This window comes from Esox lucius, chromosome 6 (genome assembly GCF_011004845.1).
Source record: "Esox lucius isolate fEsoLuc1 chromosome 6, fEsoLuc1.pri, whole genome shotgun sequence".
NCBI lineage: Eukaryota > Metazoa > Chordata > Actinopteri > Esociformes > Esocidae > Esox > Esox lucius.
The window spans coordinates 7,984,403-8,010,502 of record NC_047574.1 but is presented as its reverse complement, the minus strand read 5'-3'; the positions used below and the strand labels follow the sequence as shown (position 1 = coordinate 8,010,502).

Sequence of the window (26,100 nt, the reverse complement as noted above, 5' to 3'; positions counted from 1 at the left end):
CTATTTATAGGGAACTTAAATTATTTACCATTCGTTGTTATCCCAGGTAGGTTTGCGCTTTCATGAAAGAAAGGATGACAGAGGGATGATAGATGGATTATGAAAGAGGGATGATAGTAGGACGACAGAAGGATGGTTGAAGAGGAGTGGAATTGAGGGATGTTTAAAGTATAATAGAAATTACAGAAGAGGGAATAAAATAGAGGGATGGTAGAATAGTAGGACGATAGAAGGATGGTAGAAGACAGGAATGACGGAGGGATGAGAGTAATGATAAAATAAAGGGATTGGGAAGGATAAGACAGATGATAAAAGAGAGGACTAATAAAAAGATGACAGAAGAGAAGGATGACAGAAGAGTGGGGTGACAGAATATAATTCCAACCAGAACTAACCACAAACGTATGTCATTAAAATGATAAATCTAGCGATCCTTCGTACAACATTGTTGCCTTACCAGTAAGTAAGCTGGAGCCAGGATATCATCTCAGTGGTAACAGAGACAGTGTTTCCCACGTCCTGAAGATAGCAACTCCCGGGTTTGGGCTGGAGGACAGTCCTCCTTGGGTCAAAAACTGATTGTAGACTGACTTCTTCATTTAGTCTGTGACTCACTCACTCCCTCACTGAGTACGTGCTGCACAACTAATGTACAAATACAACGCGTTTCACAAGTAAGGCCATTGTCAATTTAGCGTGTTTATACAATGGGTTTTGGCAGTGGCCCTTGTTGTTTAGTGAAACATACCGCCACCCAGTGGAGACATAATATCATAACATTCCTTTAGTCCAACACCATCCTTTAGAGATCAGAATGAAACATCCTTTCCGTGGGATTAGTGACAATCCACATTTCCCAAAAGACATTCTGATGAGATGTTGTAAAAAAAGAAAAGAAAATCACAGCCTTTACCGGTATTTAGCAACACCACACGCAAGGCACTGACTTGCAAAATAATTGGTGATTCCTATTGGAATACATGTTACGTTTTGAAGAGAGGATTTCATCTTACGTTTTGAAGATGGATTTCTGATTTAATTGTAGCAATTATTTCAGTAGTGATGCAAAATATTGTTTACTACATGATTGGATTACTTTAGAAAAATTTATTTGTTTCATGTTTGTTTAGCTAAGATGAATTGCTCAGTCAAAGTAGATGTAAAAAAAGTATAATAAACCAATTCAAAATATCAACCTGAAGCAGAGCATGCTGGGAATATTTTCATTTTGAGCTTAAATACATTTAGTATAAGTGAGTATGCCATTAACAGTTAAAATCATTAGGAACATTTCATTAATTTTGAGTTACGATTCATCTATACATTTGAGTAAAAAATACCTTAGAGTTTACAGTGCATCATATGGCCGTTGGCCTTGTTGTTTAGTGAACCGTACCAGTACTCTGCTGGTGGAGAGACCATGTCATCACATTCCTTCAGTCCAACACTATCCTTGAGAGATCAGAATGGAACTTCCTTTCCATTGGATTAGTGACAATCCACATTTCCCAATAGACATTCTGATGAGAAGTTGTAAACAGTGCTTGTTGTGAAATCCATCAAGTATTCCCACGAGATAGACAATGTAAACCTATTACACAGATACAGAACTTGAACAAAAGAGTATGAAAATATTATCTATTATGAGTTACTGCAAGACTCTGATAAAATTCTTTAATATAAACTGCTTTGCCAATTCATATACAATTGGACGTATACTAAACACTTTTAAAAAGCTGCATAATTCCACAGCAACCGAAAACGTTCAGTTGTGAGCATTGTTACTAAGAACGTGGCTACTATCTTGCTAAATGGCCCAATATAAAACCCTTCTCTTATGCTCCTTAGGTGTGACAGTGGAAGCGTTTTTAAGTTATTATAATCTCCCATCAAACTGAAGCCTTGTAATCGAAGCAGGTGACCGACAGACGGTATGCATTGAGAATGACCACGAGGAAGTTCTTGATCGAGAAGAAGATGAGCATCTGGTGGATGACATTGAAGTAGAGGATGACGATGAGGCGGACAAGCAAGAAGGGCCCGTCCTGGATGAAGACACACTCCACCATGCTCAAGATGTCGTTTCTGAGACGTACTAGCGGGGGGACGTTCTGAGCCTCATCCGAGGGGCCGGCTGACATAACGGTAGACGCTGGGGAAGGGAAGCAGTGGTCAACAGATTCAAATGATGTCTAATACAAACTGACCAGGCTTGTTCTACCTGGGGTATCATGGTGTTGTTGTTATCATAATGTATGAGAGAACGTGGTCAATAATGAGACTATTCTGAAGAGCCAACTAAGACCTCTACTTCACGGTTACCTGAGAGGTGGAGGGGAAACTGAACCAAACTCAGCGTCCACACTACCAGGATAATGTACACCATGTTAGGACTTTTGTTCCTGTTGGAGACACGATGGTTGGATGCTGTTACAGTGTGGACGGTTTAGCCAAAATATTTAGACTTTAGGTGTCCTTTGTAGTGGCAATTTTCTCCAAAAGAATTGAACCTAGTCAAAATATGCACATAGAATTAAATTAAGCACATCCGCACATGCTGTTAACCAGTCTGATTTTCATTAATGTTCTGTTGGTTCAAACGTTTGCAGCAAAGAAAGGCACAATGCTTTCTTGGGCACTACTCAGCAATGCACAAGACACCGTTTTCATCACAACTGTACTGATTAACAACACAAAGACAATGGGCTGCTTTAACAGGTTAAATATAGGCTAGTGACATACTGTAGGGATGAGAAGTGTTGCAAGTCCAATTACACTGTCATTCCATTCGTTAATTACTGAAAGGTCTAATCCTTGGTCAAAGCTGACTTAGAACAATTCAGCTGCCCTTTGATGCAGGGTTAGTGTGAGGTACTGACTTTTAGTTTGGTAGACTTTACGTTCTGATGAGGTACAGATGCAGGCCAGAGTCTCAGAAGAGCACTCCAATATTTCAGGTTATAGTTAAAAGGTGGTAAAAGTTTAGTTAAGGTTAGGATTATAAACTCACTTGACATCGGACAGTGTCTCAGAAGTGAACTCCAGGATGTCTGCAGCGGTGCCTACAAAGATGAGGAGGAGATGAGACAGCTCTTCCCGGGTCACGCCCCCGCCGAGAGGAAGCAGCCACTTCCCTATGATCAGCAAGATTAACAGGATCTGATGGAGGGCTAGTATCCAGTCATTAGCACACACTGACGATAGCAGAGACACTGAATCCTGTTGGAGCAATCATAGAGAATTATCATAATTAGACTAGTATAATGATTTAACAGGATCTAGTGCTGAGACAGAATCCTGTCATTAACATCAAAAATCCTGAATAAGCTGGATCTGGAGAGGGTTCAGTCAAACTCTTTACAGCAGTTGCAAATGTATTTGGACGTTAATAAGCACAGAAAAGTGACAACTGGGTTATTACAGGAAATGTGCGGTTATTACAGATAGGAGTCAGATGGTTATTACAGGTGAGAAATTGTGTTATTACAGGAGATATTTATAGTTATTACAGGTAGGACAGATATGGTGAGAACAGATGGAGATGTAATTACTAAAGGTAGGAGGGTTTTTGTTATGTTGATTTAGTTGGATCTGGTACTGACAAAGGATCCAAGGTATTAACATCAACATAAAGCCTATAGGGTGAGTAGTGTGTACATTTGACACCTTTTGTGTAAGGCAAAGACTTACAATGACAAGCATAAATATCCAATTTTGCTAAATGTGCAGTTTTCATAATACTGGTCCTTATGACTGTATCATCCAGAGAGCACATATGAGCAGTGTGATGAGGTATTGGTGAAAAAATGCTTTCATTGAGGGTGTGTTTATGAAAATTCAGCAGAAAGAGGGAAAACGGTCAGCGCACAACGGGAGTCTTTATGCATTGACAGTATCCGAGTCCACACAGACCATGGAAAAAACAGAAGAACCACTTCTTATTGGCTACCTGGAGTAAAGCCTTTGCCATTTGTCTACACATGCCTATGGGTATATCTTCACAACAGAAGATGTACTTACTACTAGCTACCTGAAATAGAGCCTCGCTGCCATTCGTCCTGTTACCTCTCCAGAGGTTTTTGAAGAGATTTATGTTTTCAGATGAAACCAGTTGCTTGCACTAAAAATGAATTTGTTTTATTGATATAGTATTGTTGTACAATGTTTCAAATTAAAAGGTGCAGTAGCTATATTCATCATGACTTACACAGCAAACTACAAAACATTTTCATAAACTTAAAAATTATACAAATACCTTTACACTAACATTAAAGAATTCATAAATTAATTGATTAATCATCTAAAATTGAAACATGCTTACATTGACCTCAGAAGCTTTGTTCTCTGAATGATGTAACTCTAATATCCATATTGAAGGAATAATACTGATGAGGAACAAAAAAATGGCAGGAGAAAACCTGGTTGGAGGTGGAAAGGGAAACAGAAAAGTAATTAAAATAATCAAGCCTATTCAACTTAAATAAAATGGGATTTTCCCGTTCTGCTATTTTCATACTTACCATTTATAATCCCGTCCTTTTCTACTCTTCAGGGTTAAGATCATCTCGAACACCAGTGGAAGGTATAAAATAGTTAGTAACCAATAGAGACCATTGTTCTTAACCCAGACCACTCTCCATATTCCTATCAGGGATATCAAGAGGAAAAGGGACCTCGTAACAACTGCACATATAAAATTTCCTATCATCTTTCTGCCTCGGTCCTCAAATTACTAAAAGAATAATAATAATAAAGAAGTTCTGCGAAATAATACAGCAGTCCAGTAGATACATTAATGGTATATGCATCTAGTCCGCTCTTACTGTGTCAGTGAGTTTTGCATGGACCCTAGTGGGTGGAGAGTTCCTTTAACCCTTTCCTGCTAAATAGCAGCATTTGTCAGGGCAATGCAACTATTTAAATCACCCCATGAAGAGTTTTTAGACCAATGAAACCTCTGCCCAGCAGGGAACCATACCATGAAAATCTACAGGGGGAGGTCAAAATAACAGAAAAAACACACATGAAAAAAACTGAAGCTACTTCTATTCTGGACAATAGATGATCCTAGTCTAAATGAAGGGTAAATATATTGCTCTCCTAAAGGGATGAGATTCCTGTTAACTTCTGCATTTGACCAAAATGGAACATATGATTCACCCAAAACATATATACTCAAGGGGAACAAAAGTCACATGATAATCAGTCTGAATTCATGTGATTGATGGTATATTCTCTGAATGGTATATTTTGGAGGATCTTGGTATTTGTATGTGGTGATCTTGTGATTTTTGTTACTACTGATGATTTTTATTCTTCTTTAAGAGTTTACCAACGCCATATTTTTCATCTGTTGAGCTCTTACCCAACTTACAATCGGCGATTCCATTACCCTCAGTATTAGACTAAAAAATCTGCCGGCGATCGTACACTGTTTACCGAGGGGCAGAGCCACCGACGTAGCCGCAAACCTGGGGCTGGTGCTAGCTAAGTCTAAAACTGGCAAGTATATAGAGTACAGAGATATAGTTATTCACGTTGGCACCAACGACGTTAGGATGAAACAGTCAGGTTACGAAGCAGAACATAGCATCAACGTGTAAACTAACTAGAAAGATGTGTCTGCATTGAGTAATTGTCTCTGGCCCCCTCCCAGCTAAGGGTAGTGACGAGGTCAACAGCAGACTTGCGCTACTCAATCCATACCATACCATCTTCTTCCGCTTCTTTGCGCAACTCAATCGTTGCTGAAAACGGAGTTCTGCCCGTCGCAGGAGGTACAGTTTGTAGATAACTGGCTCTCTTTTTGGGACTCTCCCAGAAATAGGGCCAGGCCTGATCTGCTGAGGAGCGACGGACTCCATCCCAGCTGGAGTGGTGCTCTTCTTTTATCTAGGAACATTGACAGGAGTCTCACTCATATAGCCTCACCATGAGATAGGGTGCAGGTCAGGCCGCAGGCTGTTAGCCAGCCTGCTAGCATAGTGGAATCTGTCGATAGCATAGCCAATAGTAGTTAGTACAGCTTTTCCTATTGCAACTGTGACTCGTTCCAGGCTGAGAAAAATTAAACAAGGTAGAGCTAACAAAAACAACCTTATTAAGATAAAGCCTTCCTCCACCTCGGTCACAAATAAAAATGACTGTATCACCTTGCATCTCAAAATGGGACTCATAAATGTTAGATCCCTTGCTCCAAAGGCAGTTGCAGTAAATTAATTAATCTCTGATCATAAACTAGATGTTATTGTTTTATGTGAAACGTGGCTAAACGTCTGATTAATTCATTGCATTAATGATCATATCCCTCGTGCATCCCGAAAATGAGGGGGTGTTGCTAATATTTATGACAGTAAATATAAATTTACTCTCAAACACATAATTGATTTTCATTCTTTTGAAGTTTTACTCATGAAAGTTAACCAGGCCGATAAATCGTTTTACATAGCTAGCTATAGTAGCTACTATGTATTGACCCCCCGGGCCATACACAATGTTCCTCAACGAGTTTCCAGAATTATTGTCTAACCTTAGTCATGGCAGATAGTATTCATATTTTTGGCGATTTCAATATTCATATGGAAAAGTCCAACGATCCTCTTCAAAATGCCTTTGAAGACAATTGACTCAATGGGTTTTATTCAACATGTCTCAGGTCCAACACATTGCCACACTCACACCCAAGCGTGCCGCACAAGCCCTGAAAAGTGAAGCCAAAACATCTCGATCGCCCCCTGGTGAGTGGTCCCAGTATAGGTCATAAACCCCGCCCTCCCCATGTTATTCAATGGGACGCGAGACCAACTAAACAATTAAATTACCCTTCAAATATCTTTTTTCCGAAGCTGGTTTCTGTCATTTACTGTAGTTTGTATCACGCTAATGTAAATTCAAGAGTTTGTTTTTAAAATAAGTTGGTTTTTAGTTAGTTATTTAATGCTCTAAAAACGGTGGTGTGACGTCGTGATTCACAGCTGTGATTGACAGCTATCTGAGCCGAGGAGCCACTGAAGCGACATCAGGCTTTTTTCGCGATCTTCGGAGGACTGAGGAGATTGGAGCTTTACATTTAATCTCTAAATTTATATAATTTATATAATTTCACACGGACATAATGGGTTGTTCTGCAGTACATTGTGCTAACCGATCTGGCATTTCCAATCGATCTTTGAATTTTTTTTGGTAAATTAAATTCATAAGCTATTTAATTAGTAAATAAATGTAATGGGCTAGCTAACGTTAGCTAAAAGACAACAAGCCTCGTTAATAGCCATGTTAATAGCTAGCAGGTGATCGTTAGCTAGAAGTTACCAATTATTTTTGTATTAGGCCTATTCTAAATTAAGGTTAAACATGATGTAAGTTAGGCTATAACATATCATCTAGGTTTAACAAGCAAAGGTTGTACTGTACTTGGACTTGCGATTGATTACGGTATGCACATTCTGCGAGGAAGAGTGAGGGCGGGGCACAGGGGTGGGGCCGTTGATTTCGCGGCTTTACGGCTTTACTTCCTGCTCGCTACTGCGCATAACTACTGCGCAGAACTGGTCCCCAGATCGCTATCTGCGCAGATGCAAGTCCAAGATGTCAGCGCCGTATCGGGACACTGGCAGCTTCAGTTTTCACCAATGGAAAAGAGCGAAAGGGCGTCGTCCATTTTTTTTACAGTCTATGCTCACACCTTAGATTTAATCCTGTCACGAGAAATAGATATATGTAGATCTATTAATTTCCCCCAAAATCCTGGATTATCGGATCACTGTCTTATTACATTTACCGTTAAAACAAGAAATCCACTTGCTCAGCAAACAATGATTTTCAAAAGCCGTACTATAAAATTCTCAAACTACAAATAAATTCCTTGATATTCTTACAAGTTCGCTCATTAACGACAGAGTAAATAAATCTGTAAACGATCAAATCGAAGATCTAAACTCAACACTGCGAAATACATTAGACGGTTGCACCACTAAAAACAAAAGAAATACACAACAAGAAACTTGCTTCCTGGTAGCAGACAATGCTAGGGCACTTAAGCAAGCCTCCAGAAAATTGGAGCGAAAGTGGCGCTCCACCAAGTTGGAAGTATTCTAGCCTGGATAGACATTACACTACAATACCGAAAATCACTCACGTCTGCTCGATCAGCTTATTTCTCCAACCTGATCGAGGTGAACAAAAACAATCCAAAATGTCTCTTTGATACAGTTGCAAAGTTAACAAAAAAGCAAAGCTCAACAAGTGAAGTGGGTCTTCACTTTAGTTTTAATGAATGCATGAACTACTTTGATGAAAAGATCACCACCATTAGAAAACAAATAACTGACTCCTTAAATAGTTATGGTCCTCAAAATCTCAGTTGTCCTAAAAATTTCCTGAACCTCCCTCACCAGGTTCCAATTTATCAACAGACATATACTGTATACTGCTCCCTTCAGGCAATCAATTGTTGCTCAAATAAATTAAATCTATAATTAGTAATCTCTTATTTTTGTAACATTGCATGGCAAGATTAAATAATACTGGCAGTGGCAACCATCAGTTTGGCTTATGACAGAGGTGAATGATGTATATTTATCACAGTAAACACTGCATACTATACTGTACAGACAAAACAATAATATGGAAGTTTAATAGAGAATATAACTGTAAGCAAACTGGGTAAGTCAATTCCAAAATCCCAAAACAGTCCAAAGATGATTTGGTTTCTAGTCCCATAACTGCCAGATCAACAGCTGAACCTAATAATAATTTATTTTCAACTATTTCCAATCGAAGTCTAGCAGTATACGATATTATCTTGAGTTAAAATCTTTGCCAGTAGTAAGCATAGCTTTGCAAAGTATCCCCGAAGTGTGGAGCCACACCGACATGCTTTGTAACATTCCAGTAACAATTATATTTTTCCTAGTTATAAGCATATTGCATCCTCTGTTTTCTCTAAATGGATGCTGCAGCTTGTTTGATGCAAATCTTTTGTTTATATTGTCTAATCTCTCTCTTTCTTGCCCTTTGGTATCACAAGAATCACATTGACTGAGTTGCTATATTGACTATACTGCTTGAGCTTTGGCGTCACAGACAGAACTAGAGAGTTACCTTCATTAATACATAACTGAGACTTGGTCATTTATTTTTTAAACAGGCCCGGTGCTAGAACAAATGCATTGGATGGGCATTTGATTTCCATGGGTGGGCACGTTTTTCCTGCTTACCAGTGTTGATTAGTAACTTCAGCACGAGGGATGGAAAGCAAAACATTTTAGCATGCAAGACTTACTAAGGCTATATAATAGCAAAATACACAACTGTCAATGTGCAGCAAAAGTCATGAAATTCACATAGTGCAGCCCTAACCCATAGACAACCAATTGATATGCATTCCCAGCACTAAATTGTAAACACTTTTGCTACAGCTTTATCAGAATTTGTGGCATAATCCATAATATATGAAGTACATCACTAACACTCTAATGGTGCGCCAATTCTGCTTAGTACATAGAAAAGAGTATGTTCCAGATGAGAAATGTTCTCACGGTCAAAACATATATTTGGGTGCCAGATGACTACACTTAACTGAATTTCCTTCTGTCCATCTGGGAAGTGACCTTTAAATACACTTCATCAGATCCAGATGTTTTGGGGTTTTTCCACTGAGTTTTTCTATCTAAAACTTGCACATCAGTTCCTTCAACCTTCTTTTTGAAATTTCTTCTAGCCTTCTCAGAATGTATCAATTTCCTTTTGGAAAACTCAAGAAACTTTATTTAATATTAAATAGTGTTTTAGGAGGACTGACTACTGGCCAGATAATAAGCCTTATTTAACCAATGTTCTGTAATACATTTTATTTCTGTAGACTGTGTACTGTACATATTAAACCGGTAGGCATTTTGAAACTGTTCTGGGATACTTCAAGTAGGGCATTCTTGACGTTCTTTGCCAGAGTACTAAGAAAATGTTTACAAATTAATTCAGAAAATGTTTTATTCTAGGGTAAGAACAGAAAACATTTGTATTTCATTTGTTTAAGTTCTGTCCCCAAACATCTTCCACATTCACTGGTTGTTTCTGGACAAATGCTTACCATTTTTATATAAAATGCTAATGATTTTCCTTTGATATTCTTCCCATGTCTTCCCAAGTATGATGTAAGTATAGATTGTTCCAACAAATTGCCTTACAGGTTTCATTTTGAATCTTCTCGTCCCTAATCAGACTCCCATTTACTTCTACTTGTTTTACAGAGTATTGTTGCGTCAAAAAAGCAATAGTATGTAATAGTCAGGATGTGAAAATTAGATCCTTTACAATTTTTTGAAAAATATTTTCGCAAAACTAATAACATGTACACATCATTTAAAATGTATCTAATGCTACAATGCTTTAACATTGTTTGGAGCTGCAACACAAGAAAATAACCACCTTTGAAAACGAGAATTACCCAAACCTTAACCCCAGTTCTGCGATACGTAACGTGCAACACGCGACCTTAAAGGGGACGGCCGGAAGCAGGAGCGAGCAAGTGGCACGGTGAGTGTATATGTTACCAAGGAAACGTAGTTAGCAACCTGCTAGTGGATTGTTCAACCTGTGCAACATGTCTGGAAGAGTGAAACAAAGCACTAGTAAGTCGGCGGATAAAAGTGCAAACGACACAAAGGACGAGGCAAAAGTAAGGCTACAACTACTTTAACTGTAATTTACATAATTAATGATATGTAATAAATGTTTTATTCGAATAATGCCTGCTGTTACTTTTATTTTTGCTAGAACAGTTGCTATAAAGTACAGTACTGCAATGTAACATTCTGGTAGACCAGTAACATTGAGTTCTGCAGGTTATAGCTATTTGTATTGCTAACTAAACTAACTAAACTCACATGTTATGAATCCCATTCATCAAGGACAATGATGCTGAAAGAGACAAACTGTATTGGAAAAAAATGTCCCATGATCAAATCAACACGCTGTTGGATTTGACCGTAGAACAGGTGCAGTTGTAAGTAGCTACAGTAGCTAGGTCGGATATGCCTGCTATAAAGGCTACTGTTCCTATAGCAATACAAGCTACACTATCTATCCATATAGCTACTATGTTATGGTATTCTAACAGACAGTTTGAAGAGATACTTGATTTTGGGAACCACCGTACGTGTCTAAAGGAGGCAGCCTTGTTGGACTACTTTGTACATGGCTTCTGGTGGGCGAAGGAAATGAACTTCACCTGTCAACAGATCTCATGCATCATGGCTGTACTGCAACTGTTACTGGACAATTTAAGCGGTAAGTCAAAGTAGGACCACTCGATAGCCGAAATACAGACATTGGTATTTTCTGCCGTTGAGAGCAAGCCACTTTTTTTTAAATCGATTTTCCACTGTTATCACATTTGAGCGAGGAGTTTAATTCAACACGGGATGCATATTAGGCCTACCATTCACCCCAACCGAATAATTAAGTACTCCTCCGCCCTCGACAATTACGTACTTTTTTATTTTATTTGAAATTGTATTTTAGAATTTAAACGAAAACATAAAAGTGACACAAATACGGTGTGTAGGTAAATGTGTTGGGGGGGGGGGGGGGGGGGGGGGGGGGGGGGGGTGCTATACATATATGGCTACCCTGCCAGTCTGGTTGGTTGAGAAGTATGTTGTTAACAAGCACTGGCAGAAAGGGCGGGAAATGCCAGGAGGCCTAGTCTGTTTCTCTGATGTTACTGTTCAGTGTATTTAAGTTTCAACATTTAGCCATTGCCAGTGATTGGTGCTAGTGCATATGGATGGGCTGACACATTAAAATGCTCACCAGAATAACAAGCCCTCCATTAGGTGCTTTGCTGCTTCTGGAATAAATCACTGCCGACTGGATGTGGCTCATGTCCGGTGTTCATATCTGTCCTTTATTTTCCAGAAAAGCAGATACCATTTGGGGATAACCTGAATGAGTTTGCCAAGTTTATAGCAAGAATGCGCCAGTCTCCTCCAGAGGTTGACCCCCTGTTTGATGTTGAGCAGGCCACTTCAATCGCTGACTACCTCACATTTAGGTAGCAAGAATCCTCCATGTCGAATGAAAAAAAAAAGAGTAGGGCCTACATCATTTATTTCTCATTGAAAGTATCCTTACCGTGTCATAATTCATTCAACTCACATAGCATCACTCTTGCTCACAATGTGTAGGTTGCTATATGTTGGTCACTAATTTCGCTTCTCTTTACCATAGTCTCTTTCAGAACTACCGACTCTACGAGTTTCTCTTCACTCAACCCAGAGAGGAACTGTTACTTGGAAAGGAGGTGTGTTTGTATGTGTGTGCCTGCGTGCAAGAAAATCGTTCCTGTCTTTGTCCCTAATTGTCCAACTGTCTGTCATTATCATCTCTAAATTGCGGCACACAAACCGTCCACGTACCCAGTAACGCTTTATAATGTATTTTCAAATAACGGATTACATCGATCCATGTCATAGGAGTTTCCATTACCAAGGATAATACACAATCCAAAGTGAACATTTCATAAGAGCTTTCGAAAGAGCTTAAGATTTAGTGAGCTAGTAATAACATGGTTTTTGGCATGCTGTATAAAGGATCTTGGTCAATTACTGTACTAATGGTCCCTGGATGTCATTTAGCTTTCCCAATGATGTTTTTACAGATTCTGTAGTAATACTATTTTTATTGTTTGATTAATTTCATTTAATTGGAATCGAGAGCTAACGTCCACATGTTTCTACTTTAAAATCGTGGTCGAGAACCCCCGGTCAAATGGTTCCTGCTTGACTGTGTTCCAGCGCACCATAGAGGTGTTGAGATCGACAGACCTGGTTGCTCCACTGGAAGAGGGTATGTCTACTGATGTGTACCTGCGCTACATGGCCCCGGTTGCCGTTGGGGAGCATGAAGAGGTACTGTCAGGGCTGTCACCTCCTCTCCCAAACAACTGGACAGGCACATGCACTAAATCAGACTGAGGGGGGCGTTGAGGGACATGAATGATGGATGTTTGAATTCTGGAAAGAAGATCACTGTGCATTGTTGCCTGATGATTTTCTGACCTGCCCAATACTCTGATTATCCATTTTAGCCTCTTTAAACCATACTTCCCTGAGTCAGAAATGCTTTCACGGTGAGGTCACGTGAAACGTTTGATATCGAAATGGGGTTGCGGGCCACTAAAGTTTGAGAACCCGTGGGGTATTATGTTAATGCTAACAGAGGATGTTTCAGTTCTCTATGAATATATTATCTGGATATTTAAGTTCATCTTACAAATTATTTTTGAAGTGGGCCTAATACATTAGTTCCAATTTCTATTCCATTACTGTTATTCTCCTTTAGACCACACGTGGGCACTGTCCCACTGTTTAAAAATCACACTGATTTCCCTTTGTCACTAAATAAGAGTAGAATATGTTAATCAATACCCTAAGGTTTAAGTTACCATTATACTATACATTAATCTGATTTTTATTGGTCAGACCATAAGAAACACACCTTGGCACAATGTGTATCTCTCTTCCGAAATACTGTACCTTTTAATAAACGAGCGGTCATCTGTGTTGCATTAAAAACCAGGGGTCATCTGTGTTGCATTAAAAACCAGGGGTCATCTGTGTTGCATTAAAAACCAGGGATCATCTGTGTTGTATTAAAAACCAGGGGTGATCTGTGTTGTATTAAAAACCAGGGGTGATCTGTGTTGTATTAAAAACCAGGGGTGATCTGTGTTGTATTAAAAACCAGGGGTGATCTGTGTTTTATTAATTAACCAGCGGTCACCTGTGTTGTTTTACTAATTCAGAGGAGCAGGCAGGAGGAAGAGCCAGAGGAAGATGTAGCAGGTAGGACAGAGAATCAGGAGAAGGAGCAGGCTGAATTTGAGGGATACACTGTAGAGGATGTCAAACTAGTGATGGAGGACCTTACCAAAGAGATGCTGGGAAACCTGCAGGTAAAGTGTAATATTGAATCTGATCCACATACAGTAATATGTTGTTGTAAAGTATAACTAGAAGTTATCTAACTTATTTCTGCTGCTGTATCGTTCTTTTGAACTGGACAACTGTGACAAAAAAATACCCTTTTTATATTTGGAAGTCAGTTTTCAGGCTCCAATTTGTAGTTGGTTTATTGACCTGGCCAAAGCTTTAAGATTAAGCAAATAATCTACCATCAACCTCAGGTTCTCATATAACTGCCTAGCTGGGTTTGAAAACCACATCTCTAACCTTGTACAATCTAAAGGCCTGCTGGCTAAATATCTGACTATTTCCTACTGGTACTGACTGGTGTTCTTTTATTAAACACATTATTTAGTGCTGTGTTTCCTCTTATCTTGGTGCTGATGAGTATCCTATTATAACACAATCTGTAGTATTGTGTGTTCCTCTGGTTTTAGTGGTGATGCGGCTACTGATTGGTACTGGAAGCTGTTCTGTTCTTAAATATTGTTAGTGGATATTAGGAGATATTAGGTTCATAATAGCATGCATCTCAAACGGCACCCTTTCACCATGTCGGGCTGTGTACCATTTTTTACTAGGTCCTTATTCTGGGCCTATTTGATAAACAGCTGAGCAACAGCTGCACTGACCAGTTGGTTGACTGACTGATTTTCTGCGATAGGGAGCAACCTCAGAAAAGGTTGACTCCCTGGTTTACTGACATGTCCAACTGACTGAGGTGATTGGCTGGCTGTCTGACTGACTGTTTAATTTATTTATTTAATACTATTTTGCCAGGTAAGTTGACTGAAAACACATTTTAATATTCTGGCCAGACGCTCTAACCTCTAGGCAACCTGCCAACCCAATTACTTTACATGACCAATTGACTGGTTGACTGGCTGGCTGACATAACTGACTAAGATGGCTGACATAACTGACTGACTAAAATGACTGACATAACTGACTGAGATGGCCCGACTGACATGACTGACTGACGACTGACTGACAGACAGGTTTCTACATCAGTGAGTGGCTCTGATGTAATGTGAAAGACGATTTACAGGCCACCATCGGCTCATGATCAATTAGGCAAAGGTTGCTCTATTGTAAACTGTCCCCAAGTACTACAAGTTTCAAAGCAAAAATGAGATCACACTGAGCATTTTATCTTCAAGAATCTGTCAGTCTCGCTGTACCAAGTGTAGAGATCCAATGTGTGCTAAATATTTCCAAGCCGACTTTATAGCTTCTGCTCTAGTTTTTGTGTCTGCTTAAACCTTGATGTGGATTGTCTCTGGAAGGCCAAATTGCAGCTCTCTGTTAAACGATATTTAATAACATCCCTTTTTTTCTCTCTGAAGGGGATATTTTTGGTGCAAATATTCCCAGGAGCTTGAACAGGCATGTGGGTCTCATCATACCGTATAGGGTAGAAATGTTGAAATTGGCTAATTTTGGATGACTGAGGGTGAATTCCATAAGTGGATTGGAACTGTTTTATACTCAAGTATGCGGGGGAGGGAAATAAATGAAGTAATCTTGTGGATATATTGGAAACTATTTTGTTATCATTGAAGAAGCTGGGCGCTGTATTTGAATAATTCAATACTGCTGGATGCTTCTCTGATAATGAACAAGTATCCAAATCCTTATCAACAACTTTCCTTTTGTGTCATTACAGGCTGAGTTCACAGAAAAACTGAGAATCCAGGAGACCTACAGTGCCAGACTAGAACAACTGAAACATAATGCCTCCAAGTAGCTGCAGTACATTATAGAACATATATGTAGTTACCTAGCTCCAAGTAGCTACATTATAGAAGATATGCATACAGTAACCTAGCTCCAAGTAGCTACAGTATAGAACATACCCATCACAGTAACCTAGCTCCAAGTAGCTACAGTATAGAACATACCCATCACAGTAACCTAGCTCCAAGTAGCTACATTATAGAAGATATGCATACAGTAACCTAGCTCCAAGTAGCTACAGTATAGAACATACCCATCACAGTAACCTAGCTCCAAGTAGCTACAGTATAGAACATACCCATCACAGTAACCTAGCTCCAAGTAGCTACAGTATAGAACATACCCATCACAGTAACCTAGCTCCAAGTAGCTACAGTATAGAACATACCCATCACAGTAACCTAGCTCCAAGTAGCTACAGTATGGAACATACCCATCACAGTAACCTAGCTCCAAGTAGCTACAGTATAGAACATACCCATCACAGTAACCTAGCTCCAAGTAGCTACAGTATAGAACATACACACAACAGTAACCTAGCTCCAAGTAGCTACATTATAGAACATACCCATCACAGTAACCTAGCTCCAAGTAGCTACAGTATGGAACATACCCATCACAGTAACCTAGCTCCAAGTAGCTACAGTATGGAACATACCCATCACAGTAACCTAGCTCCAAGTAGCTACATTATAGAAGATATGCATACGGTAACCTAGCTCCAAGTAGCTACAGTATGGAACATACCCATCACAGTAACCTAGCTCCAAGTAGCTACATTATAGAAGATATGCATACAGTAACCTAGCTCCAAGTAGCTACAGTATAGAACATACACATCACGGTAACCTAGCTCCAAGTAGCTACATTATAGAACATACCCATCACAGTAACCTAGCTCCAAGTAGCTACAGTATAGAACATACCCATCACAGTAACCTAGCTCCAAGTAGCTACAGTATAGAACATACCCATCACAGTAACCTAGCTCCAAGTAGCTACATTATAGAACATACACATCACAGTAACCTAGCTCCAAGTAGCTACAGTATAGAACATACCCATCACAGTAACCTAGCTCCAAGTAGCTACAGTATAGAACATACCCATCACAGTAACCTAGCTCCAAGTAGCTACAGTATAGAACATACCCATCACAGTAACCTAGCTCCAAGTAGCTACAGTATGGAACATACCCATCACAGTAACCTAGCTCCAAGTAGCTACAGTATAGAACATACCCATCACAGTAACCTAGCTCCAAGTAGCTACAGTATAGAACATACACACAACAGTAACCTAGCTCCAAGTAGCTACAGTATGGAACATACCCATCACAGTAACCTAGCTCCAAGTAGCTACAGTATGGAACATACCCATCACAGTAACCTAGCTCCAAGTAGCTACAGTATGGAACATACCCATCACAGTAACCTAGCTCCAAGTAGCTACATTATAGAAGATATGCATACGGTAACCTAGCTCCAAGTAGCTACAGTATGGAACATACCCATCACAGTAACCTAGCTCCAAGTAGCTACATTATAGAAGATATGCATACAGTAACCTAGCTCCAAGTAGCTACAGTATAGAACATACACATCACGGTAACCTAGCTCCAAGTAGCTACATTATAGAACATACCCATCACAGTAACCTAGCTCCAAGTAGCTACATTATAGAAGATATGCATACAGTAACCTAGCTCCAAGTAGCTACAGTATAGAACATACCCATCACAGTAACCTAGCTCCAAGTAGCTACATTATAGAACATACCCATCACAGTAACCTAGCTCCAAGTAGCTACATTATAGAACATACCCATCACAGTAACCTAGCTCCAAGTAGCTACATTATAGAACATACACATCACGGTAACCTAGCTATCCACTGTAGACACTCCCTTCTGATTTCTATTTGGGGTGTAACGGCTGTCAATATTATTGTGATGAATGTCCTGCCCAAAGGGTTTACTAAATATACAGAAAATAAACTGTCCTCAATTATTTGGTGTTTATTTCACTGAAACTTATGTCAAATAAAGTGGTTTTATTATTAATCCAAATGACAGTGGATTGTAATTCTTTAAAATGGTTTTGCTGTATTATATAAATAAAGTAATTAAATGGAAACGTCTCTTCAACAGTCGGCCTACATTGAGACGGTCAAGTATTTAATTAGGCAGGTTATATAATGTTTACTGGAAGCACTCTAGCACTATGGCAACTCTCTGTAACGCCAAGGCTAAAAAGCGAGTTTCCATATACAGGCATGTATTATTTAAGCTGAATGTTCAAACTCCCCTCGGCATTGAACGAGTCCACTTACTCACAGTGAAACTACATATCCTCACGGCCGTAGATCACGAAGAATGTTGATAAATAGTTTAGTTATTTTGTCTTGTCTTTTGTCTTGTCTTATTTTGTCTTCTGCGTTGGTCTGGTTCCCAGCAGATTGACTTCTCTCAGGGTCTCTGTCTCGCTTACTGTCTGTCTGCCTGGCTTGGTTTCTGAATCCCAAATGGCACCCTTTTGCCTTTTAAGTGCACTACATATAACCAGGCCCATAAGTTGACATTTAGGGCACACTTAAAGAAATCTGAATTTGCCTTATCTACTTTGTATTCTCAAGAAACAAATATTGAAATGTCTTTTTTCATTGTTTCATCTTGTCCACCATTTCATCTTATGTCACCATACATTGTGTCCCTGATCATAGTTTTCCGCAACTAAAATATCAACATTAGCTATTATTCACTGATCAATGACAGTGAATAAGCTGACCTTATTTTCCAGCTGAGCCACTCACATGTCAGCCTGTTTTGTCTTCTCAGTGTAGAACTGGCGAGAACTCCCTCTACTGGCCACAAGAGTATATGACATATTGGTAATTATTTCCTCATGCTTTGCAGTGCAGCCTCTATGTCTGAGTACAGTTTACTGTTTTTGCCCTTTAAACAGGAAATCAACTGCTTTGTTTGTGGTCAACATTTCTACTCCTGTATACACCTCCATTCTATTCTCACCGACAATACTCAGCCAGACTTCTCTGCGTCAGTTTCTTTATCATTCCAATACACTGGCAGCCTTCTCTGTGTAGAGTTCCTGTATCAGTCTATTTCTTTGAGGTTATTTTTATAAACTGAGAGAAGAATAAAATCTAACTTTTCATGTAGCACATTTCTTATTGTATTTTACATTCCGAGATGCTTTCAAAATACAAATAATTTTTTTTTTTGATAATCAAGATAGAAGCTTTATAAAATAGAAGAGGAATTAACACAAATACAAAAAAGTGATAAAACACTGATCAATGGCAAATGGATTATGTCCTCTAAAAATCTATATTTGATACAGTTAAACAATCAAGAAAAGAAAATACTTTAAATCAATATTTATTTTCTCCTGTTTTAATCAAAGTAAAGCATTGTAAAATATACTGTGGGTTTACTGCGCAGATGTCAAATTAACTTTTGGTTAAAGTGAGGATTCAGACAGATTCAAACTGCCAAGACTGAAGTGTTCTCCTGAGGCTGTATACTTCTGGAACACATTTATGGGCCTATGTCCTGAACGGTATCCTAGTTCATGGTGCACTACTTTAGACCAGGATCATAGGAAATAGGGTGCCATTAGGGACACTGTGTGAATATTAAAATCAGTCATGTCAGGTTGACTTCGTAGTTCTGGTTTAGGATTTAGTGGTTTGTTATTAGTCTCTCTCTCTCTCATGGGCCTCTTCCCTCACAACATGTTACTTCCTATTAGTGAGAGTCTTGATGGATAATACTGTGGTATTTATGGGCATGCCTCTGCTCTGTGCAAGCTAAGATCTGCTCTGGGAAAGCTAAGATCTGCTCTGTGAAAACTAAGATCTGCTCTGTGAAAGATAACCTGCATCTCAGGCCCTTCACTCTGACTGCCTCGTCAAATATAATTTGTGCCTCTGAAATAAAAACGCCATGGAATGACAATCCTTTTACTGGTAATGTGTGAGTAGACAACCATGTCAGCAGTTTACATACTTCAATGTGGATAAATCGTATTTTAAAGCAACAAACTGAAAGCGTCAGTTTGCCGAGTGCCATTGTTTAATTGAGTTGAGACATTCTGCGCTACAGGGACTTATTTCTTCCCATTGTGGCTTTGATTGAAGCACACCCTGACCATTCACAAGGCCAGATGGTGAACTCTCCTTTTAAGCTGGAAGTTATGAGGGTTTGGTGTTTAGGATGCCTGACTGCTTGCTTCTTGGCGCTCTCCACACATTCCGTAATTACCATGTAATTCTAGACCTTGTTTTCATTGCAAAATACTGGAATGCTGCATTCAATTCAGAGCGGTCACAGTTGTGTTATTGAAAACACTAAAAAAATAATCACATTGTTAAATAAAGTCCTTTTAGAATGGAGTCACCAACTGCAGTTTGTGCTGTGGACTGTATGTTGTCTGAAAAAAACATTGTAGCCTTAATATGGTCTAACTCAAAAGTAGGAAAACTTTCAAATGACAGGGCTTTGTTTAAACGAATATAAAGTAAGATACACACTGAGCTCGTATTCTTTCTCCACATGTACATAAGTAGAAGCCAGATAGCTTTAACCACTAACAATGTGTTTCCCCCTTGTGTGTCTCAACAAACCAGATTATATAGAAATACAGCCCCAGGTTCAGCTCATTACTATGCTGATAGTTCATTCATTTCTACTCTGCTTGGGCACCAGTACTGGTACTCACAGAATGACATTAATTCAGGCTGTCTGTAGGGCTAGTTGTATAAATCATTAATTCTCTCGCAACGCTGCAGTAAATCAACCTTCCGTTTCTTCCTTTTCATTTGTTTGACTCATTCTAATGGCTAGCTAAATGTTTTCAGACTAATCTTATCTGCAACTTTTTGTAGATATACTTGTTTATGCTCTACTTTAATGGAGGCAGTAGTGAGGAGGATATTATGGTGTTAAACAGAAACTGTGGCAAAGGTGCATTTTTATTGACTTACCAGAAGTACTTTGCAGTCGACATCAAAAGAATGCAGCGGATTAAAACATGGCTGTGAATACACAGAACATAAAATGGGTAATGCTGCAATCAGTTCATGTTTCTCTGTCTAGGTCAAATTATTGTACGGTCAGGGTCAGGACTGCATTGTGGCAATGTATTGTGGCTAGTAAGTAGACTGTTAGATGGTCACATGATAAAATACCATGGACTTCCCCTAAAATTCCCTAATTATAGTATTACACCAATCACTGTTACAGAGGTGGACATGTTTGACAATATGTCATGCTCATATATTCAAATTTTCTATAATATAGTATCCCCTTTATTGTGAAATCGGTATTTTTCAATGTGTGGTTGTTAAGTTGTTAATGTTGCAAGTTCAGGCTTCCCTTCTGCTATGGGATGAAATGATGTGTTTTCTCTGTTCAATGTTCACTATCTCATTAGGGCCGACAGGCAACGGTTGCAACATGATAGGTGTGTGTCATTTAATTGCGGCAGAAATGTAACCCTGGTTGAGTAATGACATCTGACAGTGTTACTGGTGCCCAGCCCTGTTCTCTCGCTGTTCTCTGAACTGCCTAATCCTTATTGAATATGATGATGGTAGCGTTTGTTTTTATTTTTATAATTAAACAGTAGTTCTCGGCCTCTCTGTGACAACAGAGAAGTGGGTTGTATAACCACCTCACTCTACATTTTTAATAACCACCCTTAGTGCACGGCTCCACTGTAATGAATGTAATTATTACAAGTCAAAGCATGAATATATTTATAGTTACTGTATAGTGTCAGGGGATTGTGAAGGGATAGAAAATGAAAATGAAGCCTGTAGCTGGAGTATTGACCTAGATACCATAAATCTGATTAGTGACCAAGCTACGGTATATCTGTATAAGTAATCTTACTACATTATATCTGGCATAACCTAGCTACAGTAAATCCGGAGTAGTAACCTAGCAACGTTATATCCGCCGTAACCTAGCTACAGTAAATCCGGAGTAGTAACCTAGCAACGTTATATCCGGCGTAAGCTAGCTACAGTAAATCCGGAGTAGTAACCTTGCAATGTTATATTCGGCGTCACCTAGCTACAGTAAATCCGGAGTAGTAACCTAGCTACAGTTAATCTGTAGTATTGACCTAGCTATTTTAGATCCAGAGTAGTATTCTAGTTACCGTATATCCGGATTAGAAATGTAGCTACCAAATATCAGGAGTAGGAACCTAGCTATCGTATATCCAGAATTGTAACCTAGCGATTGCTGTCCATGTTTCTAATCTACTCTACTAATATTCAAGTGATTGTACTGTTTGTGTCTGCAAAACTGTATGTACTGTAGGTGACAGTTGTTTGGAATAAGCAAGAAATAGAGACCAAATGCATACCTTGCAGTTGCCCAGAACTCACAGTACGTATATAACCTGACATCATCACAGGAGTGTTCCTCTGATCTTACTCACTGTCGTGAAACTCAAAACCGTTAGTAATAAATTATATTCATGAAAGGTCAATAGGTTGCTGCTGAGGGTCACCAACTGGTATTGTTTGTAGACCACTACTGGGATTACAACATGCTGCTTAGGTCCTAGTTTTTATGTTTCATGATGACCTGGACCGCTGCAAGAGGACCAGGCAATGAGTCAGAATAAAATATTGAACAGAAACTATATTCAAGGGAAATAATCAAATTACACTCTACAGCAACACAAAATATATAGATAGATGAAGTCAGTGCAGTTTGTGTCAGGTAACTGTGAATTCAAGAGTATTTTTGCGGAGCACTAGTCTCCCAGAGCACTAGTCACTGCTGAAATGGCAGATTTTACCAGGTAAGTATAACAGAGAACACAATCTCATTTTCAGCAACAACCTGGGAGCAATTATGGTTAACTGCCCTGCACAGGGACAGAACGACAGATTTTTCAACTTGCTGGCTCAGGGATTCGATTGAACAGCCTTTCAGTTAATGATCAGATGCTCAAGCCGCTAGGCTACCCTGCACCACAATGTTGAGAGGTGAGCTGAGGTAGAGGGATATGTGAGTCCAACTAATCACAGTTTCAAGTTCACATTGGCGAGTAACAAAGCAAATGGTGACAAAGTGGATGTTAATCTGACAAATTAGGAGGCATTAATTGAGGAATTTAGCAACAAGCCTGTAAACTAGATTGCCATAATCCGGAAATGGCAGGATGGTTATTCTTTCATGGGTATACTTGGCGTGGGTGAAAGATGCCGTATTACTGAACAAGAAACCAATTCTGTTTTTATTTTTACACTGAAGGTGGGGGATATGAGTATTGGATTAGAGTGAGAAATCCAACCACATAACAAGGCATTTCTAGGTGCTCACATGTTGTTAATATATGTCTTATTGTGGGATTATTTACTAGGAATAGAAAATACTGGTTCCTCCTTCCTCTCAGTACTTCCTCAACTTCAACTCTCTGAATGAAGGAACAATATATATCTTAAACAAGACAGAAATTTACAGTTTTTTCCTAGATGTGTTTTAATTGAATTATATTTTGGTGTATTTTGAAAAAAACTACATCCCTGTCTCCAAAAAAGTTGGGACGCTATGTAAAATATAAATAAAAACAGAATGCAATGATGAGTAAATTATTTAAACCCTATATTCAACAGGAAATTGTACAAAGACACATGAAATTTAGAAACTGAAAATGTTTATTGTCTACTGAAAAATATATGTCCACTTTGAATTTTGATGCCAACAACACATTTCAAAAAAGCTGGGACAACGAAGGCAACAAAAGACTGGAAAAGTTGTGTAATGCTAAACATGTAAAGTTGGTGGAATATCACACAACTAATCACCATTCTGTGAAAGACTATGTAGGCAAATAGTGCAACAATTTAAGAGTAACTTTTCTCAATGTAAAATTGCAAAGAGTTTGGAGTGCACCAGGCATGGGTGACTTGACATATTTCTCAGTTTCAACATTTGATAAGTTGCCTTTGTACTATTTTCAATTAAATAGATGGATAAATTATTTGCACATCATTGCATTCTGTTTTTATTGGCATTTTACGCAGCGTCCCCACTTTTCTGGAAACAGGGTTGTAATTGGATTACCTTAATCTATGAACGTGGGACATTTACCTTATAAAGATTCTAAATTGATTACTTGTTACATTTGCTTTTTTAAGTGTTTTTACATGGTGCCAAAAATACAGTACTTCAGTTTGAAGTTCCACCTGCCCTGAAGAATGAACTAAATTCTATTTACTGCAGTAAACTGACTGAACTATCCATCTCCACACAGAGATTACAGGAACCTCCTCTGACATCTCCCAGACTTAATAACAACAAGATAAACTATCCCTTGAAAGATTTCTGATCTCACCATCCATTTAATATTGCACTATTTTGTTTTCTTATCACATATGTTTACATATGACCGACTGAACGACTGCTCTTGTTTGAGTTTTTCATTTTCTTATTAGCTGGTTTCTGATGCTTTGCATTTAGGTCAGGTGTGGGTGGATGACGTGACATGACATTTTTGTGGTTCCGAGCATCAAACACAAATAAATACAATTAAAATGTGTCAAAAACGTTTTAATATTATTCAAAACATGTTTATTTATGTGATCATACTGAACAATCAGTGCAATTCATCATTGACTTTTTTCAACATTTTCAACCAAACATGAAAATCTCATATGGTGTGACTCGGGACGAGCATTTTTCACAAAGTTTAAACTTTAAAAATAATAAATTGAATAAATGCAATCCTCCTCAATAAAGTACAGAATGGTAACACTATTTGTGAGTCTGATATTTTCAAACTCCAGGTATAACATTTTGAGTCAGCTCTGATCAGAAATTAATATATTATGGTGTGACTTTATATTGTGATATTTAAACAGGCAATTGTTTGCAGACCCTTGGGGAGGAGGGGTCCTTGTTCAACCAGGAAGTGCTGTGCTGTGCAGAGCTGAAAACACTTCAGTAGGACATGGATGGGTTATAGTGTGAGTTGTCTCCTGTAATTTTTTCAATAAATCAAATATTTTTGGCACTTCCACTTCAGTACCCTGTCCCAGTGTCTTTTAGTGTGACACTTTTTACATTAAAAGGCCAAATATACATTACTTTATTTTGTCATTATTACTTTTAAATCTATGTTGCCTTGTTGCAGTGGCTGCTAGGATGCTAGCGCATTACCACAAGGCCCAAACTTGTGCCTGACACTATATCATATTTTGTGACAGGTTTTGCTCGTCACTTCTTCTGATCCATTCTTCACACCATATGATATGAACAGTATTTTCCTAAACATTATTAATTTGAGCTAACACTTTTTTCTTGCATTTTATAGCTAATTGCTAAGCTTAATGTATGTTTTTTCTTTTTAACACTTTTTTTTGTCTCATCACATGACAACAAGTGAACTAGGCTGAAGCCTATTTTTATAGCTGGGCCGGCCTTGAACGCCTTGCTAATCTGAGTGTATTCTTCTTTTAGCTGACTTCTCACAGTCAAAGTATCCGATTATTTTACATTAATGCCCATTGCAGAAGACTGTACCTACACCATTTGTCATTCTTACTCATTACTAACCTAACCTTGTTTATATGACTGATTTAATTAGGGGTAGTTATGAGTAATCAATACTTACCAGTAGTCAACCGTCTTAACTGTAAACACTTACTTATGATACAATTCTTTATTAGTGTCTTCCTCAATAGATATGGTTCTTGCCTAGTCCTGTGTCTGATAACCACATACTGTTTAGTGGCACAATGTTTCACACCTTTGTGTGATTGTTCTTAAACAGTTTTATTTGAATGTTAAATGCATATAATATCTTTATACATTGACAAATTGTAGTGTGAAACATCCTGTGGTATGACACCACATCATTTGGTGTGACATTCAGAACTGTTACCAAAAAAAGGCCTTGTTAGTGATAAATCATTAAAATCTCAATGGAACACATGTATGTATAATATCAGCAAGGGACACAAGCCTTTTGTTAGATTTATAATAGGGTTTGTCTGTTATAATTAATCTAAAATATATTGAAAGATTGAGAACAGATGTCTGACTTTGCGGGATGATTAAGAAAAATAATACAAAATGTAATGAATTTTCACAAGGAAATGCTGGGTCTCAGGATAGTAATGATAAACAATTATGACAAAGTTTTTCTTAAGAAAAGTATACCCCATTTAAATGTTTTATACCATACCTGTCATGTCACACCATATCACAATTTTAGACACTAATACATCGAATTGGTGAATAAATTCAGATTCTAATACAAAATCTTAAAGAACACAACTCAATAATTTTCATGCCTAATATTTGAAGTAAACTTTTTTGTGCTTATGTCAACCACTTGTGTGTCAAAGTTTTA

At 38.5% G+C, this 26,100-nt stretch overlaps 2 protein-coding genes across 3 annotated transcripts; one reads left to right on the top strand and one right to left on the bottom strand.

Moving 5' to 3' along the window:
* Nucleotides 1-1,135: 1,135 nt before the first annotated feature.
* tmem26b (transmembrane protein 26b) lies at nucleotides 1,136-5,437 on the bottom strand. Its single transcript, XM_034292606.1, has 6 exons — nucleotides 4,521-5,437; nucleotides 4,322-4,418; nucleotides 4,031-4,120; nucleotides 3,011-3,219; nucleotides 2,323-2,402; nucleotides 1,136-2,152 (listed from the first exon to the last, which is right to left on the bottom strand). Exons 1-6 carry the CDS (start codon nucleotides 4,706-4,708, stop codon nucleotides 1,890-1,892), a joined length of 927 nt encoding a protein of 308 aa, XP_034148497.1. The 5' UTR covers nucleotides 4,709-5,437; the 3' UTR covers nucleotides 1,136-1,889.
* Nucleotides 5,438-10,546: 5,109 nt separating this feature from the next.
* Nucleotides 10,547-17,712, top strand: cabcoco1 (ciliary associated calcium binding coiled-coil 1). Of its 2 annotated transcripts, none has more exons than XM_013134122.4 (8): nucleotides 10,547-10,678; nucleotides 10,911-11,005; nucleotides 11,120-11,289; nucleotides 11,920-12,055; nucleotides 12,232-12,304; nucleotides 12,798-12,911; nucleotides 13,808-13,957; nucleotides 15,634-17,712. In XM_013134122.4, the coding sequence occupies exons 1-8, from the start codon at nucleotides 10,604-10,606 to the stop codon at nucleotides 15,712-15,714; spliced, it is 894 nt and encodes a 297-aa protein (XP_012989576.2). In that variant the 5' UTR covers nucleotides 10,547-10,603; the 3' UTR covers nucleotides 15,715-17,712. The 2 variants fall into 2 exon arrangements, with proteins under 2 accessions (XP_012989576.2, XP_019902666.2); XM_020047107.3 differs by having other exon boundaries at nucleotides 12,759-12,911.
* Nucleotides 17,713-26,100: the final 8,388 nt, after the last annotated feature.